This window comes from Euphorbia lathyris, chromosome 8 (assembly GCF_963576675.1).
Source record: "Euphorbia lathyris chromosome 8, ddEupLath1.1, whole genome shotgun sequence".
Classification (NCBI taxonomy): Eukaryota; Viridiplantae; Streptophyta; class Magnoliopsida; order Malpighiales; family Euphorbiaceae; genus Euphorbia; species Euphorbia lathyris.
The window spans coordinates 1055892-1082726 of record NC_088917.1 but is presented as its reverse complement, the minus strand read 5'-3'; the positions used below and the strand labels follow the sequence as shown (position 1 = coordinate 1082726).

At 34.7% G+C, this 26835-nt stretch overlaps 1 protein-coding gene and 1 non-coding gene across 2 annotated transcripts; both read right to left on the bottom strand.

The window, feature by feature from the left end:
• Positions 1-1803: 1803 nt before the first annotated feature.
• Positions 1804-6701, bottom strand: LOC136202706 (probable LRR receptor-like serine/threonine-protein kinase At4g31250). Its single transcript, XM_065993487.1, has 4 exons — positions 6290-6701; positions 4795-5052; positions 3977-4558; positions 1804-2530 (listed from the first exon to the last, which is right to left on the bottom strand). The coding sequence occupies exons 1-4, from the start codon at positions 6699-6701 to the stop codon at positions 1872-1874; spliced, it is 1911 nt and encodes a 636-aa protein (XP_065849559.1). The 3' UTR covers positions 1804-1871.
• A 12669-nt stretch (positions 6702-19370) lies between these two features.
• LOC136204354 (small nucleolar RNA R71) lies at positions 19371-19477 on the bottom strand. The gene has a single exon (XR_010675197.1). It is a non-coding gene; the product is annotated as a small nucleolar RNA R71 (small nucleolar RNA).
• Between the last annotated feature and the right edge of the window lie 7358 nt (positions 19478-26835).

The window sequence follows — 26835 nt, the reverse complement described above, 5'->3', positions numbered from 1 at the left end:
CAACCTCCATACCAGGGGTGGAAAACACCCCTGGTGGCGGTTTCCGGCGGGTCAGGAGACCCTCCCCTACCCCCCTGGCTCCGCCCCTGGTTGCAATGGTGTTTTTTCATTTTTGTGCAGAGAAAGAAGGAAATGGTGAGATTTCCGACTAAACTAATAAGATCATCAGATTCACTATCTCTTTCCTTCAATTCCTCAATTTTCTCCACAGCTTTTCTCAAATCCCATCTCTTCTCCCATTTCCATTCACAACAACACATTCCGATCTTCAACAATTTAAGATTCTCACCTTTGCCGTTCTTCGTACCTCTCATATTCATATCAAAAACCTCTCCGGTCCACTCTTGTCTCACCACAGAATTAACCTAAATAGATAGATCTGAATTCCCACCGCCTTTTCCTTTTCGTAGATAATTCGCCAGAAACTTACCGGTTAAAGACTTCGAAGATGAGGATTCCGAGACTCCATACATCGGTCTTTTTAGAGATCCGATCGGTTTGGGCAAATTTAGGGGATTTATAGGAGATTATGAATCATTGAGCGCACGATTTGTAAGCAACTAAATGGGGGTGGACATCAAAAAATTACTTAGAGGATGAGTATTTCGAGACTCCACAACGGTCTTCCTAGAGATCCAATCGGTTTGGGCGAATTCAAGGTATTTATAGGCGATCATGAATTATTGAGCGCGATTTGTAAGCAACTGAATGGGGGTGGACTTTAAAAAATTACTCACCAACTGCAAAGGTAAAATAAGCCCTCCCAAGTGTAAATTTGATGGAGACGAGCGTCAAAACCATCACTGGTAGAGGTGATTCCGGACCCCAAGGCCACCCCTGACACATGTCTCCGCCCCTGCTTACAAGGCTGGTTGTATATAATATTTTTCTAATCTACTCACTTAAATTGATTTTGATTTCTTAAAGCACGGGTTAAATGCTTCATTGGCTACTGAACTTTCATAGTTATCTCAAAATTATTACAAAATTTCAATTTATCTCAATAAACCATTTATCTTTGAATTTAGACTTAATAAAGTCAATCCGACAAATTCAAGAGCAAAAAGCCACCAGAAAGCAGTAGTCAACTTACACTGCTGACTGAAACGACATGTAACTACCATCTAAATGACACGTGACTACTACATAACTGATCGAAACGACACATGTTAGCTATATGGCATCCACGTGTCATTTGAGTCAGCTAAGTGGCAACCATTTATAGTGTCAATGTGAAAGTTGACTAGTACTGATGTGTAAGTCACGTCATATTTCTAGTGTTTTTTTGCTCTTGAAGTCGACATAGTGAATCTATTGACAAAAAAAAAAAATCAAAGTCGAATGATTTTATTGAATTCGAGTGATTATTTTGAGACAACCATGAAACAACATGTGACTACCACATCAACTGTAGTCAATTTTTACTTCTGACCGAAACGATACACGACTACCACCTAAAGTACACCTGACTTTTACCTAGTTGACCAAAACGATACGTGTTAGTAATGTGACAGCCATATGTCCTTTCGGTTAGCTAGGTAAGAGCCAGGTGTTGTTTTGACTAATGATGATGTGAAAAGCATGGCATGTTTTCGGTCACTTTTTAGTCTTGAAGTCACGGAAGTGAATTTATTTATTGTGATAAATAAAATTCAAAGTTGAATGATTATATCCTGACAAATTTGATTAATCATCATGAGACAACTATAGAAGTTTAGTAGCAATGGTTGATTTAACCCTTAAAACACTTAATTAGGTATCATCAACACTATCAATTAGTAACTGTATGCGGTTTTAGAACAATTCGTAAGAAAAAACATTAATGAGAGAAAATGATTTGAATTTTTATTACAGAAAAATAAAGTTCAAGCTCAAGCATTAATGGAGAAAGAAAAATCATCATCAGTCATAGCTCTAGAAGAATAAATATCACCTGAACTATTTAGATCATCAGATTCACTATCTCTTTCCTTCAATTCCTCAATTTTCTCCACAGCTTTTCTCAAATCCCATCTCTTCTCCAATTTCCATTCACAGCAACACATTCCGATCTTCAACAATTTAAGCATCTCACCTTCACCGTTCTTCGTACCTCTCATGTTCATATCAAAAACCTCTCCGGTCCACTCTTCTCTCACCACAGAATTAACCCAAGCCGCCAGATCTGAATTTCCACCGCCCTTTCCTTTCCGTAAATAATTCGCTGGAAACTTACCGGTTAAGATTTCGAGGATGAGGATTCCGAGACTCCACACATCGGTCTTTCTAGAGATCCGATCTGTTTGGGCAAATTCAGGGGATTTGTAGGCGACCATGAATTGTTGAGCATGATCTGTGTTGAGGACAGGAAGTAAGGCGTAATCGGAGAGAAGCGGATCAAAATTTTGGTCTAGGATTACGTTTGATGATTGAAGATGGCCGTGGGGAACTGGTAGATCTGGGAGGGTTTTGTGGAGGTGTTCTAAGCCTTTTGCTACTCCTTTTATGATCTTTAGCCGATTTGGCCAGTTTAGCCCTGCTCCTCTTTTCCCTGCAACAATATTTAATCGTGCTCGTGAATTTACTTAAAGTGACATGATTGACGTTTAGAATAAATATCGAATTTGATGTTAACGTTTTTGAAAAAGTACAGATTTAGCTCTAACATATAAAATGATGTAAAATTAAGGCATAAGACATCTTCAGCTCCCCAAATTGTCCAAAAACTACAACTGACTTCCGAACTTCAAAACGTCACAACTAATCTCATCAACTTGTTTATTTGGAACAAATAACCCTCCAAGTTGGGATTAAATACGTTGTTGATCACTGAACTTACATGATCGTCTCAAAATAGTCATTCAACTTTAATTTGCCCTAATAAAATCACTCAACTCTGAGTTTTGTCTCAATTAGATCACTTCGACGATTTCAATAATTAAAAGGGATCGGAACGATGACATGAGTGACACATCAGCATGAGTCAACTCAGATATCTAATTGAAACGACAGATGACATCCATTTATGTGCCACTTGACAGCCATGTGTCAGTTATTTTTATGAAAAGAAAACAAAATTTAGTTTTTCTTTATAAAAATAACCGACATGTGGCTGACACTTGTTATTTCGGTTAGAAATCTGAGTTAACTTATGCTCACGTGTCAATCATGGTATCATTCTGATGTATTTTAACTACTGGTATCGCCGAAGTGACCTAACTGAGACAAAACTCAAAGTTGAGTAATTTTATTGAGATAAATTGAAGTTGAGTGACCATTTTGAGACAACCATATAAGTTCAGTGGCCAACGGTGCATTTAACCCCTCCAAGTTGCTTATTTGGAATAAATAACCTTAAACCCAAAAAACCATTTAACATAATATTACATTAGAAATAAAAGATTTCTAAAATATCGGTTGCTCCATATAACTAATCTATTGATACATTAACAAATGGGCAAAAAAAAAAAACTCCCAAAATCACAAATATTAACTTATTTGAAAGGTTATTTGTTCCAAATAAAACAACTTGAAGGGATTAGTTGTAACATGAAAAGGCATGTGTTGAAGATGTCATGCCAACGATCACTCCGATGATTTTAAGGGTTAAAAGGAATCAGAATGATGCCATATCTGACACGTCAGCATAAGTTAACTCAAATCTCTGATCGAAACTACACGTGGCAACCACATGTCAGTTTTTTTATGAAAATAAATAAATTTTGTGTTTTTTTATCATAAAAACAACATGTACGTGACAACCATGTGGCACATATGTGGATGTCATGTGTCATTTCGGTCAGAGATATGAGTTGACTCCTGTTTATGTGTCACCAATGTCATCATTCTAATGCCTTTCAACTACTAAAATCGCTCGAATGACCTAATTGAGATAAAACTCAAAGTTGAGTGATTCTATTAAGACAAATTGAAATTCAGTGAGCATTTTGAGACAACTATATAAATTCAGTGACGAAACAGTGAGAAAGTAGCGTACCGTGAAGATAAGTAGCCAAGCTTCCATTATCAACAAACTCAGAAACAAGAAGCTTTTCATCTTTCCTAAAGTAAAAAGCAACAAGAGGAATCAAATTCCTATGCAACAAACTCCCCAACCTCTTCATATGCTCATCAAACTCATCTTTACCCAATTTATTCATCTCCCTAAACCTCTTCACTACCATCGCCGATCCATCTCCGATAATCGCTTTATAAGATGCCCCGATGCTTCCATTTCCGAGAATCTCAGCAGAAGCTCTCAGAAGATCTTGCAATTCAAATCTCTCACTACAATCGTCTCTCACGAAACTCAGTTTCCCGATTTCTCCTCTCTTTTCCGGTTCGGGTTCTACTGTTTCTTTTTGAGCTGTCACTGCAAATCGGGTTTCGGGTTTAGTAGATGTTACTTGTAGTCGTTGTGATAATGTGCTTTTGTTGTTTTTTCGGGTTCGGAGATAGGCAAAAATGAGGATGGCAGCTAATGCAACTATACAAGCAGCTACTACTGCTGCTATTATTATGATTTTTTTCTTCGAGGTTTTGCATGACGCCAGCGGCTTTCCACATAGCCCATCGTTGCCTGCATAGAAGGACTAAATTGTTTAATATTCAAATATTTGAGGGATTAAATTGTTGAATAGAAAAAAAGCTAATGACTTAACAATGTGTTAAGTAAAAATGTAAGGATTAATGAATTATTTACCTTATGGTAGTTGGAAAAATGGGTAAATACACTCGTCCTCACTAAACCTTACTCATTTTTATGGTACGGTCCCTAAATTCCAAAATGTATAAAAAATAGAAAAAATAAATTACCCGCAAAAAAGCTAGCATTTATATTGGCAAGGCTAGGCGGAATCCGACCAGTCAAATGGTTGTTGATTACGTTGAAGTATACAATGTCTTGTGAAAAGTCTGGTATCTTCCCGTCGAATTTATTGTACTCAAACCCTAATTTTGAAAGCTTTGATAATGGAAGAAGCGATGAAGGAATGGATCCATTGAAATTGTTATATCCCAAGTAAATTTGACTCAACGCACCCATCCCGAAAAATGCATTATCGGGTATCGCACCTGAAAATAAGAGAGTCAAAATGAGTTATCATATCATAATCATGTTATAATAATTAGTATATTATTAATAGTAATTTTGTATAATATTAATTTATAATTACTTTTTTGAAAAAGAAAAACTATTCCAATGTTAAATTCAAATTCAAACCCGTAAACCCGAATACAGGTTTAAGGGTCATTGGTTGAATTGCACGAGTTGAAGGGTTTTTAACAATTCTGGATAATATAATAATTTATACTTCTCTGGACCAATTTGCTTACCAAGTCATGTTCAATAGGTCAAATCGAGCCGAATTTGACAACACTGATAAGAACAAAAAGACATTATGGAAACTTTGAATTTTGTCTTAATAAAATCACTCTCGCGACTTCAAGAACAAAAAGATATCAGAAAAATGGCGTGACTGCTACATAAGTAGTAGTCGACTTTCACTGCTGACTGAAACGACACGCGGCTGCCGCTTAGATGCCAATTGGTTGTCATTTAGCTAGCCAAAAATTACACGTGGCAACCACGTGTCATTTCAGGCAGCTAGGTGGCGGCCACGTGTTATCTAGGTAGCAATCACGTGTGGTTTCAGTCAGCAGTGAAAGTTGACTACTGCTTATGTAGCACCCACATCACTTTTCTAGTGTCTTTTTGTTTTTGAAGTCGTCAGAGTGATTTTATTGAGACCAAATTCAAAATTAAATATTTTTATTGAGACAAATTGAAATTGAGTGACGATTTCAAAAAACACCAAAATTCAAAGCATACCCGATAATTTGTTGTATGACAAATACAAAGACCTCAAAGATATCAACTTGTTAACTCCACTAGGAAATTCACCATCAAATGTTTATAAAATTACTCTGACAACTTCAAGAGTAAAAAGATATTAGAAAAGTGGTGTGTAGCACGGTTGCTACGTAAGCAGTAGTAAACTTTCACTGTAGACCGAAACAACACGTGACTGCCACCTAGAAGACAATTAACTTCCACCTAGCTAGCCAAACGACATGTGGCTGCCACATGTCATTTCGGTCAGTTAGATGGCAACCACGTCTCATCTAGGTGGTAGTTACGTGTCGTTTCGATCAACTGTGAAAGTTAACTACTATTTATATGGCAAGCACGTCACTTTTCTAGTATCTTTTTGCTCCTAAAGTTGCCCGAGCAATTTTATTAAAACAAAATTCAACATCGAATAATTTTATTGAGAAAAATTGAAGTCGAGTCACCGTTTTAAGACAATACCTGAGAATTTGTTGTATGCCAAATACAAAGACCTCAAAGAAATCAACTTGTTAATTCCACTCGGAAATTCACCCTCAAAGCTATTATTCATAAAGCTCAAAGCTTTCAACTTAGTCAACTTCGCCAGCGAGTCCGTATCGATCTTCCCCGATAACCCGATATTTTCCAAAGTCAATTTATCAACCGCATCATCATCCGTACAATGCACACCGGTCCAATTCGCCGTGCATGGATTCACCGGAACATTATTTCCGGCCGCCTCCCAATTTCTAAGACCATCAGAGTTAGAGAGAAAGCTCTTGAAAGTGAGCAAAACTGCCGCATCGGCATCACTCGACAGGACCGGTGCCGGAGAACTTTGAAATAGTAACGTTATTATTAGGAAACTATATGGTATAATGTAATAAGCCATATGAAATTAATATATGGTATAGTTGAAGATGAAGCATTTATGTATGTATGTATTTAATTATTTATTTATGAGAGAAAAATAGAGACAAAAGTGGTGTTTTTATTTATGAATGAGCTGGTGATTAAGGGAGGACGGCTGGCTTTTGATAATTAACATTAGGATAATTCCAAAAAAAGTGGGAAATTACCAAAATACCCTTAACATTTACTGTCAGAAGCAATTTTATCTATAATGTTCACAAGTTGAGTCAATTTTAGACATTATTCATCAAATTGTCTTCCCGATCATGAATCTTGTCATCTACACTTCACATGTGAATTATTTTATAACTCATTAATAACAGATCATAAATATATGATTAGTAGTGAAAAAAATTTTAAAAAAAACTTTCTCTTGTATGATTTGGATAAAAAAAAAATTAATTTCTTTTTTTTGAAACGAGCTGATATGCAATTGATGTAAAATAAGGAACAAAATATCTGAGTTTTATAATAATGTTTGAAATTAGGGGTAAAATTGTTCTTCGCTGCCAATGTTAGGAATAAAATTGCACAATTTTAGACATTAGGGGTAAAATTGCTCCTGACTGTAAAATGTTATGGGTATTTTTGGACCTTATCCCTTCCAAAAATAATTCATGTGTTTTCGCTGATTTACAAGTGGATGTTTGTGGGGCTTTTGTTTGAGTTAAATATATTGTTGGTTATCGAATTTTCATGGTTGTCTCAAAATGATCACTTAACTTCAATTTATTTCAATAAAATCATTAAACTTCGAATTTTATTTTAATAAAATCACTCAGGGCAACTTCAAGAATAAAATGATACCGGAAAATTGATGTGGCTGTTACATGATTAGTAGTTGATTTTCACCACTGGCGAAAGGACACGTGGCAGACACGTGTTGTTTCAGTTAATGGTGAAAGTTGATTAATGCTGATGTGGAAGTCTCGTCATATTTCCGATGTCTTTTTGCTCTTGAAATTGTCAGAATAACTTTATTGAGATAAAATTTAAGTTTAATAATTTTATTAAACAAATTGAAGTTGAGTAGCTATTTTGAGTATACCATAAAAGTTCAGTGACTAATGGTATTTTTTTTTTTTTTTTTTTTTTGTAAAAAGAAGAAAAAGGTTCTCACCCATTAGTAAAACCAAGGACTTTTAGGTTAATAATGTCAAATTGACCATTTAAAACTTCAAAATAGAAAATTCTAAGAATTGATAATGGTTTAAGAAATTTTAAGGGCTCGTTTGTTTTACCTACTGCTTGTTGTTGATGTTTGCTATTATGGTTTGTTGTTTGCTGTTATGGTTTGTTGTTTGCTATTGCTTATTGCTGTTACGGTTTGCTGCTGGAAAATGCTGCTTTTCCAAAAAGCAGAGATTCTCTCCTTTTATAAAAAGCTACTTTTCATGTGAAAAAGGCAAATAGGAGGTCACTAACCAAACAAATAATACTACTTTTCAGGTGTAAAAGGCAAACAAGAGGTCACTAATCAAACACCTAAACTCTCCATTTTGAAGTGAAAAGGCAAACATAAGCACGAAAAGGAGCAACCAAACACCCCCTTAATTCTTTGAGCTTTTAGCTTTAAGGACATTTAAATGTTGTTTAGTTAGTAAAAAGAAAACATATGAAATTGTGATTTTGGAAGACTGAACACGTGGTTGTACGAGAAAATGTGGTCTTATTTTTTTTTAAGAATACATGTATCTCATATCCTAAAATATACCGTTTGTCATACCCGCACTCATACCCTACGAGCACCTATATTGGTGCTTCTTCGTAGATTATAGGGCAAATTATTAGAAGCATTTGATTTTTCATGTCAAATGGAGGAACTTCCATACATATTTTGACACGTGTAACATGGATCCACACATTATAAGAGCATCTCCAATAGAGGATGCCAAAAAGAGTGTCAGCTGATGTGGCATCAGGTTTGGTAACTTTTAAAGGGTGTCCACTATTGGAGTGATTGTGGGTGCCAAAGAAAGTTACCAATTTTTTAGCAATCTCTTTGCAACCTTGTTTAATTATTTTTTAATATAAAATCTGTGGTCCTTCTCCTAGAAATAATAAAATCTAAAGTCTTTTATTTTTAATATTTATAATAAAATAATAATTTATAGGATTATAATGGCAACTTTTCAAGCAACCTCTATTGGGAGTTCTTATATTAAGCACCGGATCTTCCATGTCACTCCGAGGACCCCCAATTCACATTTGGACACGTGTATTGTGACTCCATGTAATAATTAAAATAGTGAAGTCTTATAATATACGTGTGTCCATGTTACACGTGTCAAAATATGTATGAAAGGTCCTCCATTTGACATAGAGAACCCGGTGCTTCTAATAATTTGCCCTCTATTGGAGCATTTTTTTAAGTAAAAGTTGTCAAAAGTGATATGGATGAAAGAGACAATAAAATATTATATTTTGGGATTATGTGTTAAGTTTTTGCACTCTTTGAGGCACTCTCTATTGGAGATGCTCTAAGAGGCCCTGCTATTTTAATTATTACGTGAGGTCACACTATACGTGTTCAAATGTGAATTGGAAATTTTCCGAGTGACATGGAAGACCCGATGCTTAACATAAGAACTCAGATTATAGCTATATTAAATCCTCAGTTTTGATGATGTGGGGTTTAAATAATATTATCATATTTAACATTGTTAGTAATGTTAATTAGTGTTTTGCTGTTTAATTGGTGTCTCTCCCTGTTAATGCCGGATATTCTTTTCCCTTGTTAATGGAGATGTTTAGCCGTCTGTGACTTCTATGTTGCTATTATGTTGATTCTTTATATACTTGAGTGAGGCATTTTTTTTTTTTTTTTTTTTTAAGAAAAGGAAAAGAAAAAACAAACAACAATAAATTACTCAGGAATTAGTCTAGGGAAGCTAACCTCAATCCTATCTTCTAAAAGAAGAGGAGAGATGAAACTAGGGGAAACAGAAAGGGTAGTAACACCTAACGTCCCCTCATGGCCCGCCGCCGCCAAGCGATCTGCAACTTGATTCTGCTCTCTAAATATGTGACTGAACTCTAAGAACTCAAAGGAGGAGCAAAGCCTTTTAATAGCTTTGATGAGGTTACGACTGTTAAGACCCATAGAATGATTTTCAGAAATCATTTTGATGGCTTCCATATTATCAGATTCCACAGAGAGCCTCTTAATACCCAGCCTTTTAGCAAGATTGATTCCAGTAAGAATAGCCCAGAGCTCCGCAGAGAAGGAAGAATCCAACCCTAAATTCTGGGAGAACCCAGAAAGCCAGGCGCCCCTGCATCTCTAAGCACACCTCCAGCCGCAATCTTACCATTGGTTTCATTAAATTAAGGGTAAATTAAGGACTATGGTTTAATCAATAAATTAAGGGTAAATTTCAAATAAAACCCATATGGTTTCATTAATTTTCAGATAAATGACTGTGGTTTACTTTTTGTCAAAATAAAGATTGATGTTTCGCACTTTTAAGAAAACATGGATCTTTTGGATGTAATGCTATTAAAATCATCTTTAACGACCTGAAAATGAAAATTTTCAAGAATTAAAGTTGTTCAATGTCATATTTGCTATGAAACTAAATTTTCGATTTTCGAAAATCATCTTTTTTGGAATTTTTCTTTCTAAACATTAATTTTTTCCCTCTTTACCAAAAATCATCTAGATAATCTCAAAATAAAAAAGTTGAAGAATTAAAGTTGCTTAGAATATTAGTAGTTCTTAAAATTTATCATTTTTGAAGTTGCCAATGGTGATTTTAATAGTATCAATCGAACAAGTCCTTATTTTGCTAAAGTTGAAAACCTCAATCCTTATTTTGAAAAAAAAGTAAATCACAGTCTTTTATCTAAAAAAATAAATCATAGTCTTTATTTAAATCAGGGTCTTTTATCTAAAAATTAGTGAAACCACGTGAGTTTTATTTGAAATTTATCCATAAATTAATTAAGATTAATATTGTCTTTAACGTTGGACAAACAATACAAGACACATTCTAAACCTCTCCTAAACTTTTATTTAAGGATAAAGTCCAATTTTGGTGCTAATGATGTTGAGGAAGTATAGGTATATCCTCATCCTCATAAACGAATTTTAAACTTAACGTTTTTAATCAGAGTTTCAACCCGGATCACGTATATTTTAAATGGTCAAGGATGTAATAATCTTACCCAATGTAATAACTTGGTGAAATACTATATAGATATGTTTTGATGTCGTGAGACATAATAGGCTGGATGTAGACGAAAGCATATATTATTTATATGGTATTGGATTAGACTAGTATAATTGGTATTAGAGTCGACTCTCCACATATGATGTGTTAGTTCAGGGAGAAACCAAACTGAAGTTGATGGTCCAGTAACTAGACATGTTCATGAGTCCGTTGGCCCGCCCAACCCGTCCAGGCCCGCCCTTCATATGGGTTGGGCTTGGACATTTATATTTGATCTTTGGCCCGGTCCGGTCCAAACCTGCTCAAGCCCGCGTAGAAAATGGGTTGGGTTTGGAATTGCTCTCAAAATCCCAAGTGAGCCCGGCCTGGTCCGATTTTATATTATATAGTAATACTTTTAATTATATATATATATATATATATATATATGGTGTATTTTAAAAAAAAAGTTTACTCCTATTATTAAATTTGGTGGTGTATTCTAAAATTAAATTACTCTGAAGTCCTAAAATAATTACATTAGAAAAAATTATTATTATTTTTTTTAATATTACATATTAGATGGGCGGGTTGGGCCGGGCTTGGAAATTACTTTTTATAGTCAAGCCCAGCCTGGCCCAAGCCCGATATAAATATAGGTGGGCTGGGTTGGGTTTGGACAAGATAATTATATGTAAAGCTCGATTAGACCCGGCCTGGCCCATGAACAAGTCTACCTGTAACGATCTGGTTTAGAGTGGGTGACATGCATCACGGTAGAAGACAGGAGCAATCTTAAGGAATGAGGGGTCAAGAATGAACATAATCTCAAATCGAAAATGGACAAGAAGTGACTAAGCTATATATAATAAGATGTGTTTCCAACATAGCTTGTAACAACCTGGTTCAATTCCATGAAACATAATTTATGATGCTAATATGTTGGATTTGGACCAAACCAGATAATATATACATGGTTTTGGATTAGGCTGTTACAAGGGAGGTGCATTTTGAATTATTAGAGAGGTGTCGTATCATATCCACGTACATTGTTCAGGATAAGGGAACCTTGACCGTTTGATCTAAAACGCTCTATTACCATGTCATGGAATCAATTGAACTAAAAGTTTAAACTAATAGTTAAAGGTTCATTTTATATTACAACAAATGGGATCGTCAGGAATTGAACCTTGACGACTTGGTCAAAGAGACTCTAATACCATATTATGGAACCAATTGAACTAAAAAAAAAAATGGTTGATCGTAAAATCTGGATTATATATGATAAGAAATCTGGGCCAAGCCCAAGCCCAACAGCCCATCTCATCTAGTCAAATCAACCACGTGTCCATCAAGAACTTAACCATTTGATGGCTCAAAAGCAGTTATATAGAATTCATGTTTATGTTCAGTTGAGATGTCATTCTTTGATTTAATCTTTTATACTGTAAATATCATCATTCCATTTTATAGCCATTCTTGTAAAGATAGAAAATACCATCTACCTCTCTACTCGTAGGTGGTGCCATTTGGTCTTCAAGTTTTATAAATCTTGAATTAATTAAAGAGAGAAACTAAGAAAGAGGGGGAGAGAAGAGAAAGAAATAAAAAAAAAAAAGAAATTAAAGAGAAATGAAGAAGATAGTGCATTTGATTTTTATTTTTTATTTTGGAATTTGTTTGGGATAATTAGATAATAAAGGGGGTTAATTTATAAAATAAATAAATATAAGGATTAAAATAACTCTTTTCCCTTTGAATTTTAACACAGTTAGTCAATTTGGTATGTGTTTGCTAACGGAATAAACCTCAAGGTACCATTTTGTAAATTTTTAAATCAAAAGGCTGCAATCGAAAATAGGTGTAACCACAAGGTTTATTTTTGTATTTTTCCCAATTTATAACCAGAAAAAAAATATATTCAATAAAATTAAAATTTTTGGGCCCTTTTTAACCTTGGGCCCTGGGAAGCCGCACCCCGGGCCTATACCCAAGGCCGACCTTGTATCTAGTAAATTTCCTAATCACATATTTCCTATATAGTAGACTTTCCATATACTTAATGTATCATCCTCCCTCAAGTTGAGCCGGTTTGGTATAAATGCTCAACTTGCGACAAAGTACATGAAAACGAACATTGAACAGAGGCTTAGTGAGAATGTCCACAACATGATCAATAGTTAGCATATAATGAACACGAAGGATTCATTTGGAATGAATTATCCCGTATAAAAAACAATCACCCTCGACATGCTTACTCCGTAGATGAAAAATAGCATAGTGAGATACGTGGAAGATAAGTTCTCACACAAAAGTTGAGGTGTACGAGCAGTCGAAAGACCAACCTCATGGAGTAAAATTTAGAGCCAACCAATTTCGAAAGATCAAATTCCATTCAAGGTTTAACTTGTAGTAGATTTTCTATCATCAACATTTCCTACCCAATCGGCATGAGTAAAACCATGAAGATAAAGAGAAGAGTGACGATGAAAGAATAGTCCATAATCACGGGTTTTCTAAAGATAGCGGTTGTACCGTTTGATGCCTTGTCAATGAATCTTAGTGGGAGCATGTATAGATTGCGTCAAATAAAAACAATGGAAAATCTAAGGCTGGATAGTGAAAGATATCACAAGGATTATAAAATTGCTTCTGGCTGTAACGTAATGTGTATTTTTGCAGCTTAAATATCATTTGCAGTCTTGAATTTGCTAATCGTGAGCCACATGTCTTTATTTTTTTTACAAAAAAACTACAAGAATTTATTTATAAAAATGTGAAGTCGCACGAGTTATTTTTGAAATTAACCATCTATTTTTATTAATATACATATATGTCTTTGTATTTTTTTGGTTTGTTACATATGCCCATATATTAAATAAACAGTCAAATATGTCATCGTATTTGTTAATGGCAGATAAATATACCATTATTTGAATGGTAGGCTTATTTGGCATAATTCTATAATTTCTATTAGTATAGTCATTACACTACTAACGGTATATTTATCTGCCGTTAACATGCGATGACATATTTAGTTGTTTATTTGATATAGGTGAGATGACAGGTGAAGTGGATGTAATGTGGAGATATTTTTTATGTCATTTAAAAAATATAAAAATATATTTAACTGTTTATTTGATATAGCGGTACTGTACTGATAAATACAAGATATATATATTAACCCTTTATTACTTGTCTAATTTCTACGAGTATATTTTGGACCTAATGCTTCTCCATCCCCCTTGTTCAAATTGGTCATTTTATCCCTCCAACTCATCAAATGTCCTATTTACCCCCTTAACTCCATAGAAATGATATTTCCCACCCCTTAACTTGTCCAAATTAGTCATTTTACCCCTCCTCAACTCATCAAATGTCCTATTTACCACCTTAACTCCATAGAAATGATATTTCCCACCCTTAACTTGTCCAAATTAGTCATTTTACCCCTCCTCAACTCATCAAATGTCCTATTTACCACCTTAACTCCATAAAAGTGGTATTTCTTACCCCTTTATAGTGCAAAATTAATAGCACTTATTCAAATGAATTCTAAAAAATATATTTTTAATATCAACTTTTTATTTTGTTTTAATTTGATAATTATATCGATTCTTCATGTGTTTATTATAATAATAGTGTATTACAATAATTAGATAATCAAAATTTAACTAGCAAAAAAAGTTGAAAGAGAAAGAATGAATAAAACATACAAATAACAAGAACATTGTTTTTTATTTTTATAAAAAAACAAGAACATTAATATAAACAAGTTAAAGACATTATATGTAGGGAAATGTACCAAAATAGGCCTATGATTTTGGGGGAGTATCAATTTAGGTTCCACGTACAAAATAACACCAAAATAGGTTTAACGTTTAAAAAATGTATCAATTTAGGCCTCGATTTGTAAGGGGTGAGAAATACCACTTTTATGGAGTTAAGGGGGTAAATAGGACATTCTATGAGTTGGGGAGGGGGCAAATGGACAAGTTGAGGAGGTGAGAAATAACACTTTTATGAAGTTAAGGGGGTAAATAGGATATTCTATGAGTTGGGGGAATAAATGGATAAGTTGAAGGGATAAGAAATACTACTTTTATGGAGTTAAAGGAGTAAGTCGAAAGAATAAAATGACCAATTTAGATAAATTAAGGGGGCTGCAGAAGTATTAGACCTATATTTTGCTTATAATTGTGGGTTTACCAAAGTTTTTTTTTTTTTTTTTTTGATAAAGGTTTACCAAAGTTAAATTAGTAGCCCAAAGATATTAGTGGTATGGGCTTCGTCGGCATTGGGTTGTAACCAATTAAAATTTTCCCTATTTACATGAAAATCATATTTAATTATAAAATTATAATTAAATCATATTACAAAACTTAATTTTTAATATATCAATTTTTTCTATATTTTATAAATAAAATATGATTTATATCCTAATTTATAAATTTTAAACTTCAATTCATAAATTCTAAACCCTAAAAATATATTTTAGACCCTTAATTCATAAAACATGATTCTTAAAATATATGAAAAACAATAATTTTCATAGTTTGATATTATTTAAATTAGTACTTAACATACAGTTTTCAAATCTGAATTTCTATGTTAATTTTCTATTAAAATTTGTGATTTTTACGTAAAAAAAGTTTATAATTAATTATAAAATTACCATTAAATTATATTATCAAAATTAATTTATAATATTTTATTATTTTTTATATATAAAAAATATAATATGTTTCTATATCTTAATTTAAAAAAAAATTAAATCTTCTTACCAAAAAAAAAAAAAAATTAAATCTCAAATCTTAAATAATAAATCTTAAAAAAAATATATTTTAGAGTTTTAATTTATAACTCTAATACTTAAAATATATTAAAATAATGATTTATTTAATTTGATATAATTCAAATTATTAATTACATAATTGTATAGATAATTTTTTAAAACCAAATGTATAATTTCCTTAAGTTTCATTTACTAATAAGTATAGGACATATACACCTTGTGATTCTTGCTGTTCAGTGGCGATTCAGAGAGCATCTTTAATGGTTTATGTATCTAACTATTGTCACAACACCAATATATACTATTAAAAAACACCATTTACATTAAACAGTATTTTTTACATAGACCCTGATGATCACAGTGAATTCGGTCATTCACAGTTAGACGTATGCTAATTAAATCTAAACCTTAGGATGTTTTGAATGTCCACCTTAGGATTTTAATCAGCTTACATCTAACAGTGAATGACCAAATTCACTGTAATCATTAAGGTCCATATGAACACTACTGTTATATTAAAACACTCTTTTAAAATATCATCTCTAGTGGTTGGATATTTTATTTTATTTCAATGGATCTCACATGTCTTTTATTTTAATCTAATTATTTATATTATTAATCTTTATTAAATAATACAAAAAAAAAATAGTGAAAGATTTTGTAAAATTTACAATTTCAAATCAAAGTTAACCTACATAGAATTTACATAATAATTTTATTGGTTTTTTTAATTATTACCCTTTGATACAATACTTTGAAATTAATTAAAAAGAAAAGCAAAGCAAAATAGAGCAAAGTCTAAGAAAAAGGGAAAATTACATAGAAATTCATCTTTTAAAAAATGTTTACAAATATATTAAGTCATAATTTTATATTATATCAAACTAGTAAAATCAGTACATTTAATATACTGTAAGGATTGGAATTTATAAATTAGAAGTCTAGAATATATTTTCTAGGGTTTACAATTTATAAATTGGAGTCTAGAATTTTTAAATTATAGTATAAAATATAATGACATATTAACAATTAAATGTGATGATATAATTTAATTGTAATTTTATACTTAATTATAATATTAATGTATTTGACCGTAAAAAAATGGCAAATTTGTAGAATTTTTCTAGAATTTGGACACCCATCAAATTTGGATACAATATTTTCTACCCATTTTACTGGGTAGACGCTCACTTTATATTTTTTTTATATATATTTGCAGGTTAGTCTGTCCACGGGCTTGGGTTCGCCCAGGTCTGTGTTCAATGGATCGGGTTTGGACAATGAAAATTAATCATAGATTCAGATCCATTAAAGTCCGTCTATTTTTTAGACGCGTTTGGGATTGATAAAAATAGTATGGATCGGACTAGCCCGACTCGCATATTAATATTAATTTATATATTAAATATTTAATTTTAAGTATATATTTTTAGGTGGACTTATATGAATTAGGTTTGGATTTGATTTTTAAACCTGAACCCAGCCTGGTTCGAGTGTTAAGCCCAAAATATACCTAAAATATCCTATATAAATACGTTAAATTTACATTAAAATCGTGTTAATTATATTCATTTGGAATACTTTTACATCTTTATTTACTTCTTTGATGCAAGGTACTTAATTATTTGGTTAAATCCAAATAGGAGCGAAAACGGAGCTAAAATGGAGCTAAAATGAAGGAAAAACCTTAAAAACGTACAGAGAATGCATAACAACCAGAAGAACGCTCAAGGAGGACGAAAAGCAGTCGAGAGACAGGGAATCATCTCTCTATCGCGACTGAGATTTTGAAAATCTCAGTCGCGACTTACGGAGGTCAGCTCGGGAGAAAAAAAAAGTTTTTAACTCGCCCCTATACCCCCTGTCGCGACTGAGATTTTCAGAATCTCAGTCGCGACAGCGAACCTTCCTGCACACAAAACACATGTTTAAATCGGAAAAACGCGTCTGTTCGTTCGGATAAAAGCAACCCTTCACCAGCAGACACGACCCATCATTTACAACCCTTCAACAACTATAAATAAGTGATCCATTTCAGAATTGAAGAGTTGGAAAAGTTAGAGAAATTAGAGAAGAAAGTTGTTATGTTAAGTTTCTGATTCAGAAAAGAATCAGAAAGTTAGAGTTCATTTCTGTAAACAATCGTGTTGTACATGAATTGTATTTAGATTAGTTATAAACACAGTATTATCTTAGTTTTCATTCTGATAGTGGACGAGATCAGTCTCTATTCCGAAGATCCAGCGAGAAGAATTGACGGCTGAAGCGCATGAGGTTTGACGAACCTACGGAATTTGAGAGAAAGATTGACGACCCGGATCTCAAAGTTTTCGTTGCAATGCTATCCAAGTTTCTACTTCTATGTTAACTTGTGAAAATTCACATTTCATTAATGATATACTTATTTATTCAATACATTCTTACTGTTGTTATTTTGATATTGTTCTGACAAAATGATTTTCAAAATGATAAATTGGTATTTTTATTAAAACGTTCTATTCCATCTTATTCATATAAGAACTTAGTTGAACACTTAACAGATTTAGTTTTTATGGATGACATGATCGCTGATCGCGGCTTATCAGAAATAAAACACTAGTTTGATTAAGGTAGGACTCACCTCAACATCAGGGGGATTTCTATGGTTCGAAGCCATTTAATTGAGTATATCGCTATATTGTTACATGTCCATAATCTCACAAAGTTAAAGTTGCTTTCTTTGCTTTATGAAAATAAGTTCTATTTTATTCCAATTACGGAAGTATCTGTTTTGTAATCAAAATTCCAAAACAGAACTGTTCTCTAAACTCGATATAATCCTTCTATCTAATCCTAATTTACCAAAACCTATTCCATCAATTAAACGTATTTCTTTTATTAAACCTAAACACGTGATTAAACCGAATTAAATAAAGTTTTAGTTAAAAAGCGTTCCCTGTGGGTTCAATATCTTTTATTACTACAAGCGTATACCGTGCACTTGCAGAAATCGCTCAACAAGTTTTTGGCGCCGTTGCCGGGGAACGCCAAAATTTTTGACAAAATTTTAAATTTTTCGTGTTTTATTTCAAATCTAGGTTTAAACATACTTATTTTAACTTTTATAATTTAAAAGTTTTCATATACTAATTTATTTATTTTTCAAATTCTGTTTTGTAGGTAGTTTCGGTTCGTGCAAGATTTCAGGTTCATGTGCAGTTCTCGAAGTTCAGGCATTGTACCAGACCCTATAGACCCAGAAATTGAGAAAACCATTAGGAAGAACAAGAAAAACAAGAAAAACAAAAATAAGACCCCAATAAAAACATATACTGAGCCAGAAAAAATGGCAGATCCACCAACACTTATGGAATACGCTAGGCCAGGTGTGGCCGGTGTGACCAATAGTATCGTTAGACCCAGAATCACCGCAAATCAATTTGAAATTAAGCCAGCTTTGCTTAATATGTTTCAAAATAATGTAACATTTTACGGGTTACCTAACGAAAATCCTAACACCCATTTAACAAATTTCCTAGAAATTTGTGACACTTTTAAAATCCCAGATGTGACTGCAGAAGCAATCAAACTTCGCCTCTTTCCTTTCACTTTGAAGGATAGAGCCAAAGAATGGTTAACTTCTATGCCAGCCGCAACTTTTGCCACTTGGGAACAATTAGCCCAAGCATTTTTATCTAAATATTTTCCTTTAGCAAAAACCGCAAGAGTCATAAAGGAGTTAACATCTTTTTCTCAAAACGATAATGAGACTCTTTATGAAACTTGGGAACGTTTTAAAGAACTTCAACGTTTATGCCCACACCACCAATTACCCGCTGAACTTTTAATGCAAACATTTTACAATGGACTAAATCCTACAACTAGGGGTTCATTAGATGCTATGTCGGGAGGGCTATTTATGAAGAAAACATCAGCCCAAGCGAGAGAACTTTTGGAGAAAATGGCAATCAACAGCAGTATGTGGCCCGCGGAACATGGACATATGCCGGTGGCAAAACCATCATCCTCAACCACACCATCAGTTAAAGGTATAGTTGAACTTGATCTAGTCGCGATGCTACAAGCCTAATTTTCTGCTTTATCGCACAAAATTGACAAATTTATGGCACCACGCGATACCAATGGTAATCCAATCCAAGCGGATGTGGACTACGAAAATATGAGTGAGATCGAACAGGTAAATTTTGTCCAAGGGCAAAACCAAACTAATAATCCTTATTCTAATACCTATAATGCTGGATGGAGGAATCATTCTAACTTTAACTGGAAAGATAACAGTAACAATAATGCAAGTGCTAATCAAAATCGTACCACTAATTATCAAAATCAGTCAAGAGATACGATTAGCACTTTATCTTCTAAAATCGATAAGTTTATAGATGCTATCAGTGGAAAAATAAGTAATCACGACGATGGTTTTAAACGGATCGAAAATAAATTCGATCAGCTTATTAAAAACCACTCATCTAGCATCCATAATTTGGAGGTTCAAATTGGTCAACTTGCTAAATCAATTCCATCCCGAAAAGAGGGAAGTCTTCCCAGCCATACGGAAGAAAATCCGAAAGAGCAGGTGAAGGCTATTACTCTTCATTCAGGAAAAAATTATCAAGGGCCTGAAATGCCCAAAGATGCAACATTATCAGGAACTGATTTACCAAAGTCCAAAGAAGATATCTTAAACACAAATAGTTCACCATCTGACGCAGGTACCAAAACTTTTGTACCCAAACCACCTTTTCCACACAAAGTCCGAAATAAGGACTATGATAAACAACTTCTAACGTTTTTGGATAAACTTAAAAATTTGCACATCAATTTGACATTTATGGATGCAATCACACAAATTCCTAACTATGGTAAGTTTTTAAAGGATTTGATTTCAAAGAAAATCAGTTGGGAAGGAATTTCATCCATTTCGTTAACTGAAGACTGTAGGTCAATAGTATCAAGTAATTTGCCCACTAAACTCAAGGATCCCGGATGTTTTACTATTCCGTGTAAGTTGGGAGATATTGAATTCCCAAGTTGTCTTTGTGATTTAGGAGCAAGTATAAACTTAATGCCATTGTCTATTTTTAACAAGTTAGGTTTAGAAGAAGATATCAAACGTACCAATATGGTTTTGCAATTAGCGGATCAAACCACTAAAAGGCCGTATGGTATAATTGAAGATGTTTTAGTCAAAGTCGATAAATTTATTTTTCCTACCGATTTTGTTATATTAGACTTTGCATATGATGTAAATTGCCCTTTAATTTTTGGTCGACCGTTTATGAACACGGGACGCGCTCTAATAGATGTGTCGGAAGGGAAGGTAGTTTTAAGGATAGGAGAAGATAAGGTCGAGTTTAACATGAACAAAGCGATGAAATACCCTATGGAGGAATTCGCTTGTATGAAACTTGATTTAGTCGAGGAATGTGTCAATGATGTAATTCAAAGTGAAGAAATAATTGAACCTATAATAGATGAGGAATTAGACGATAAGGACCCAGAGCCTTTGATTCGAGAAGATGGACCAGTTCCGCCTTCAATTGTAACACCCCCTAAATTAGAACTTAAAGAGTTACCCAGTCATTTGAGGTACGCTTTCTTAGGCGAAGGCGATTCTCTACCTATAATTATTTCTAACAAATTAACAAGCGATCAAGAAGAAAAACTGAAAGAAGTTGTTAGAAATAGGATAGGAAGTATGGGATGGCAAATTTCAGATTTAAAAGGAACTAATCCTAGTATAGTAATGCATAGAATTCACTTAGAAAAGGATAAGCCACCTAAAGCTGATAGGCAAAGACGCTTAAATCCGAACATGAAAGAAGTAGTTAAAAATGAGATTACTAAACTTTTAGACAATGGAATCATTTATCCGATCTCGGATAGTGAATGGGTTAGTCCAATCCATTGTGTACCTAAAAAGGGAGGCATAACTGTTGTAAGAAATGATGAAGGTGAACTGATACCTACACGAACCACCACCGGTTGGAGGGTTTGTATAGACTATAGGAACCTAAATAAAGCTACTAGGAAAGATCATTTTCCTCTACCTTTTATTGATCAAATGATCGAAAGGATAGCGGGGCATGCATTTTATTGTTTCTTAGATGGTTACTCCGGATTCTTTCAAATTTACATTTACCCGGATGACCAAGATAAAACAACCTTCACATGTCCTTACGGAACATTTGCATATAGGAGAATGCCTTTTGGTCTATGTAATGCACCAGCAACTTTTCAACGATGTATGACAGCAATATTTAATGACTTCATTGAAGACATAATGGAAGTTTTCATGGATGATTTTTCAGTTTATGGAGATTCTTTCAATGCATGTTTACAGAACTTAGATAAAGTATTGTCTAGATGTGAGAAAACGAATTTAGTATTAAATTGGGAAAAATGTCATTTCATGGTAGACGAAGGAATCGTTTTAGGTCATAAGATATCTGAAAAAGGTTTAGAAGTGGACAGAGCAAAGACTTCAGTTATAAAAAAATTACCCCCACCAACCACTGTTAAGGGAGTAAGATCATTTTTAGGTCATGCAGGTTTTTACAGATGGTTTATAAAGAACTTTTCTGTAATCTCCAAACCACTTACTAATTTGCTTATGAAGGATTCAACTTTTGATTTTAATAAAGATTGTTTACAAGCTTTCAATACTTTGAAAACGGCTTTAGTCAGTTGTTAGACGAGGTGCCGCGGCCTAATCTCCCGGGCGGACCGGGGGGTGGACAACCTCATGGCGACATAAGCGGTGATTGGCGCCGAAAGCAACCAATCGCGGAATCAAGCTGCTCGGCAGGACCGGAGCTCGGAGATATGGAAAAGTCGCCACCCACGAATGTGAAAATGAACACCGATCCCTTGCGGGAGACCGGTGTGGGTTCGGGAAACTTAGGTACGAGCCGAGAAGGCTAGCTCCTTTCCGGAGAAAGGCTACTAGGCACCCCGACATCGCCCGGTTATGAACCACCGGCCTCCTACTCAGCATGTTAGGCGATAACGGACTAATCGTATACTTTTTTAAGTTTAAAATTCATTTGAAACCCTTTTCTTTCTCTTTTTGGAAACCATTTTGAGCATATGATATTGAAAAGCCACATCAGTAAAGAATCACCCATTTATGTTTATACATACACAGAGAGGGGGAAGAAAGAAGTGATTTATTTACAACCGTATTTAAATGTTATGTTGTGTGTCTATTCTACATTAACTTATTTCCCCAAAACGATGTTTATTACATGGTTCGCACCTTAATCGCCGTTGGAACGATTTAGGTGCGTTTTAAAACCCCGTTTGATGAAGCTTACCCGAGTCGCCGTTGGAACGACTCGAGTAATTGAAAACGTTAAAGTAAAAGCCTTTTAATAAGAAAACGTGGTTAAACATACAAGTCAATTTTATTTTGTGCAAATTCATTAAGAAAGCGATTCAAAATCTCCATTATTAATAAAGAAAACGATTTTGATTACAATGTTCGCTTAATCCGTCGTTGGAACGGACTAAGGTTTTAAAACGCGGTGTTTTGAAGACGATTTGAAATATCAACCAAAATGACTCTATTTATCTACATTAGAGATTTAAGAAAGCTCATTAGCTTAAATAAGTTAATTGAAAACTTCCTTTTTGTGACTTATTTTCCCCACTTATTTAATGGACTCTCCAACTATTATAATTACATCAATAAACACATTTAGGCCCAAAAATTAATTTTCCAAGTGAAGCCCATTTGAAACATGGACTTATAAATGACCAAAAGAAATAAAGAAAATAATATAGATATATATTTACACATTTTAGCCCAAAAGACATAAAATAAGAGTAAAAGAAAATATACTATCTAATACATATATAAGAAAGAATAATGAAAATAATATATTTATACTTTAAACATAAGAAAATAGTGAATGAAATTCATAAATAGGAAAATAGCATTTATCACTCAAAATAATTTTATTTAACAATAATTAAGATAACCCCAAATATACCCCAAAACTATATATATATACATAACTAGTATAATCCTAATGTTAAAAAGATTATATGTTCATCCCCCAATATCTACTAATTATTTCCCAAAATGCCCAAGTAAATAACATTTAAAATAGAATTTAATGTAATTTAAATGAATAATAATAAAAAAGAAAGTAATATGTACATATACAAAAAATTAGAATAAAAATGAAATACCAATCTCCTAAAATAATTATATATGTTAAAGTCTTAAAACAATTTGAAAAGAATATATTACATAATTATATATATATATATATATACTAAGGATTAAAAGTCTAAAAGTTAAGAAAAATGGACTGAAATGACATTTTTTACATTTTGGCAGATTTACCGACGGAAAATCCGTCGGTAAACAGCATTTAGTGACAGAATTGACAAATTACAGCAGCACTCCAATATTTTCCAGATTTATTCAAAAGCTTTAAATTAAATCTAATTCAATCGTTTTGGACTTCCGAACTACCAAAGATGGATCATAGTCGAACACGGAAGTTCCTAAAACGATGTTTTTATTTTAAAGTGTTATTTGGAAACCTCTTTTAAATAAAAAAAACTTATAATTACAACATTTTCGATACCCGAACTACCTTTTTATCGGATCACGGTTCGTATTGGGATATCCAAAACGAGGTTTTTATTTAAAAACAAAACCGAATTTTATTTAATACGAAACGAAAATTAAATAAATACGTTAATTAAATAAAACGTGACAAAATAAATAAATAACTAAAGGAATAAAAACTATAGCATTAAAAAAAATAAATAGAAGGAGAGAATAAATTAAATGAAATAAAGAGTCTAGTCCTCGGATAATACCTTTAATTCGGTATCTGACAGTCGAAGCCGATTGATTCCACGAACCGCGAGCTCCCGTTTTTTATGAAAAATTTAGTAAAAATTGAACTTAGGAGATTTAGAGATTTTCAATTTTAGAAAAAAAATGTTTTTTCCCAAAAAATCCACTTCCTCTCTCTAGAAAAATATCTAGTGTGAGAAAGCTCTCCCCCAAAAAATCCTCCCATTTTCACCTTGGGATCCGTGCCCTTATATAGGGAAACGGATCCCGGAACAATGGGCGACGCCCAAAAAAAATTGGGCGTCGCCCATTGTGGTTGGGCGGCCGCCCAACCTAGTGTTGGGCTACCGCCCAACGCGAGGTTGGGCGCCCGCGCCCAACCCTCGTCGGGCGTCCGCCCGACGCGTTGGGCGTTCGCCCGACGTGGTTGGGTGCCCGCCCGGTGACCCTCGGGACGTGTCCCGCGCCGTCGGACGCGTGCACTCCGTGGCCGCCGAGCGCGCGTTCCGCGCAGCTAGACGCTCGCACGTCGCGGCCGCTGAACCCGCGCCTCGCGCTGCCAGGCACGTGTGCTCAACGGCCCACGAGGGCGCGCACCGCCAGCGGTCCGAGGCATTGCTCGGGCGTCGAGAGCGTGCCACTCGCGGTGCGTCCGACGGACGCCGCGCGCACGTCTCGAGCCGTCAAGCGGGCGTTCGACCATCGTCGTCCGCATGCGGGATTCCGTTGTGTGCCCGCGCCGTGCCGTTAATTTTACTCAGCTTATTATTCTTTATATATTTTTCAAAACTTCCGGAATCAATCGCTTCGACCGCCTTTTTTCAGGTTTTCGTCACAGGTCCTCCGACTCGGTGTCTACAGTTGCCCCTACTTTTCTATTTTGACAGTGATGTGTGTGGTTCGAAAGCGTTTTTGCTAACGTAACACATGCAATGTAAAACATATAAAAGTAAAAGACACGTAACGAGTAGGAGGAAACATACCTGACCTTTGCGCTGCGCGCTCTGGCGTTGCTCTCTGACTGCGTCAGGCTCTGCTTCGGGCTGCACCCCAGTTCACGATCGCAGGGATAATGGCTAAATAGCTACCCTAGTTTATGACCGCGGGGATAATGGCTAAACAGCTACCCTATTTCAAGATTACGGGGATAATGGCTAAACAGCTACCCTGATTTACGACTGTGGGGATAATGGCTAAACCGCTATCCTAGTCTACGATCTTAGGTAAATATGGCTCAAAAGCAACTCCGGTCTGCGACCATGAGTCAGATGGCTCAAAAGCAACTCCGATCTGCGACCGTGAGTCAGATGGCTCAAAAGCAACTCCGGTCTACGACCGTGAGTCAGATGGCTCAAAAGCAACTCCGGTCTGCGACCGTGAGTCAGATGGCTCAAAAGCAACTCCGGTCTGCGACCGTGAGTCAGATGGCTCAAAAGCAACTCCGGTCTGCGACCGTGAGTCAAATGGCTCAAAAGCAACTCCGGTCTGCGACCGAGAGTCAAATGGATCAAAAGCAACTCCGGTCTGCGACCGAGAGTCAAATGGCTCAAAAGCAACTCTGGTCTGCGACCGAGAGTCAAATGGCTCAAAAGCAACTTCGGTCTGCGACCGTGAGTCAAATGGTAAAAAAGCGGGTTCTGTTTCTGGATTTTCTTACCACACGGTTGTCTGTATTTTCTCACTAGAGCTATCATCTCGACGATTCGATAGACTACTGATTGTTTTTCTGTTGACTGTCGTCTGTATTTTGACTGGTGTCACTATTCTGTAAAAATTAGCTGTTGTCTGGAATTGATGTTTTGACAATGTTAGTCACTGTCTGGGAGAAATGCAGGCTGAAACGGACTGCAAATCGGAGGTCTGTGCACCTGGTAATTAATTATTTACTTTTTACCTTTATGTCAAATCGTACTTTTTTCACTATTTACGGGAATGCCATTCCCTTTTCCTTTATAAGGTGGTGGGGTTTCATTTCAACCCCACACCTTCTCTCTCCTCTTTCTCTCACTAGACTTCAATTTGGATTATTCTCGGGATGGATTTAGACGAATGGGATGGCACCAGAGGCATGAACGAGGTTTACGTAAACCTGGATAGAGTGGATACCTTCCACGACCCTACAACACACTTGAGCAGGACACGCTGCAACGAGGTAAGTGGTTTCTCACTTTTATTTGATTTGAACTCTAGGCTTTAGCATTCCTATACGAACATGATTTGCATGCTAACTCTTAGGCTGCTTTAGAGGACTTTAGCTAGAAAACGTGAATTCCTTTATTTACACGTAACACCTGTTTGTTTTTGTAAGAATGCGCGCTATATGCATGTGAATAGTACACTACGAATTTATGCA

Bases quoted from the DNA above. Each gene is read 5' to 3' on its own strand.
- LOC136202706 (XM_065993487.1), bottom strand. From the start codon at position 6,701: ATGGCTTATTACATTATACCATATAGTTTCCTAATAATAACGTTACTA. The intron at 5,053-6,289 runs GTATTGTCTTAA...TCTTATTTTCAG, and splicing joins GGCATACAACAAATTCTCAG to GTGCGATACCCGATAATGCA. The intron at 2,531-3,976 runs GTACGCTACTTT...ATATTGTTGCAG, and splicing joins CTTGGCTACTTATCTTCACG to GGAAAAGAGGAGCAGGGCTA.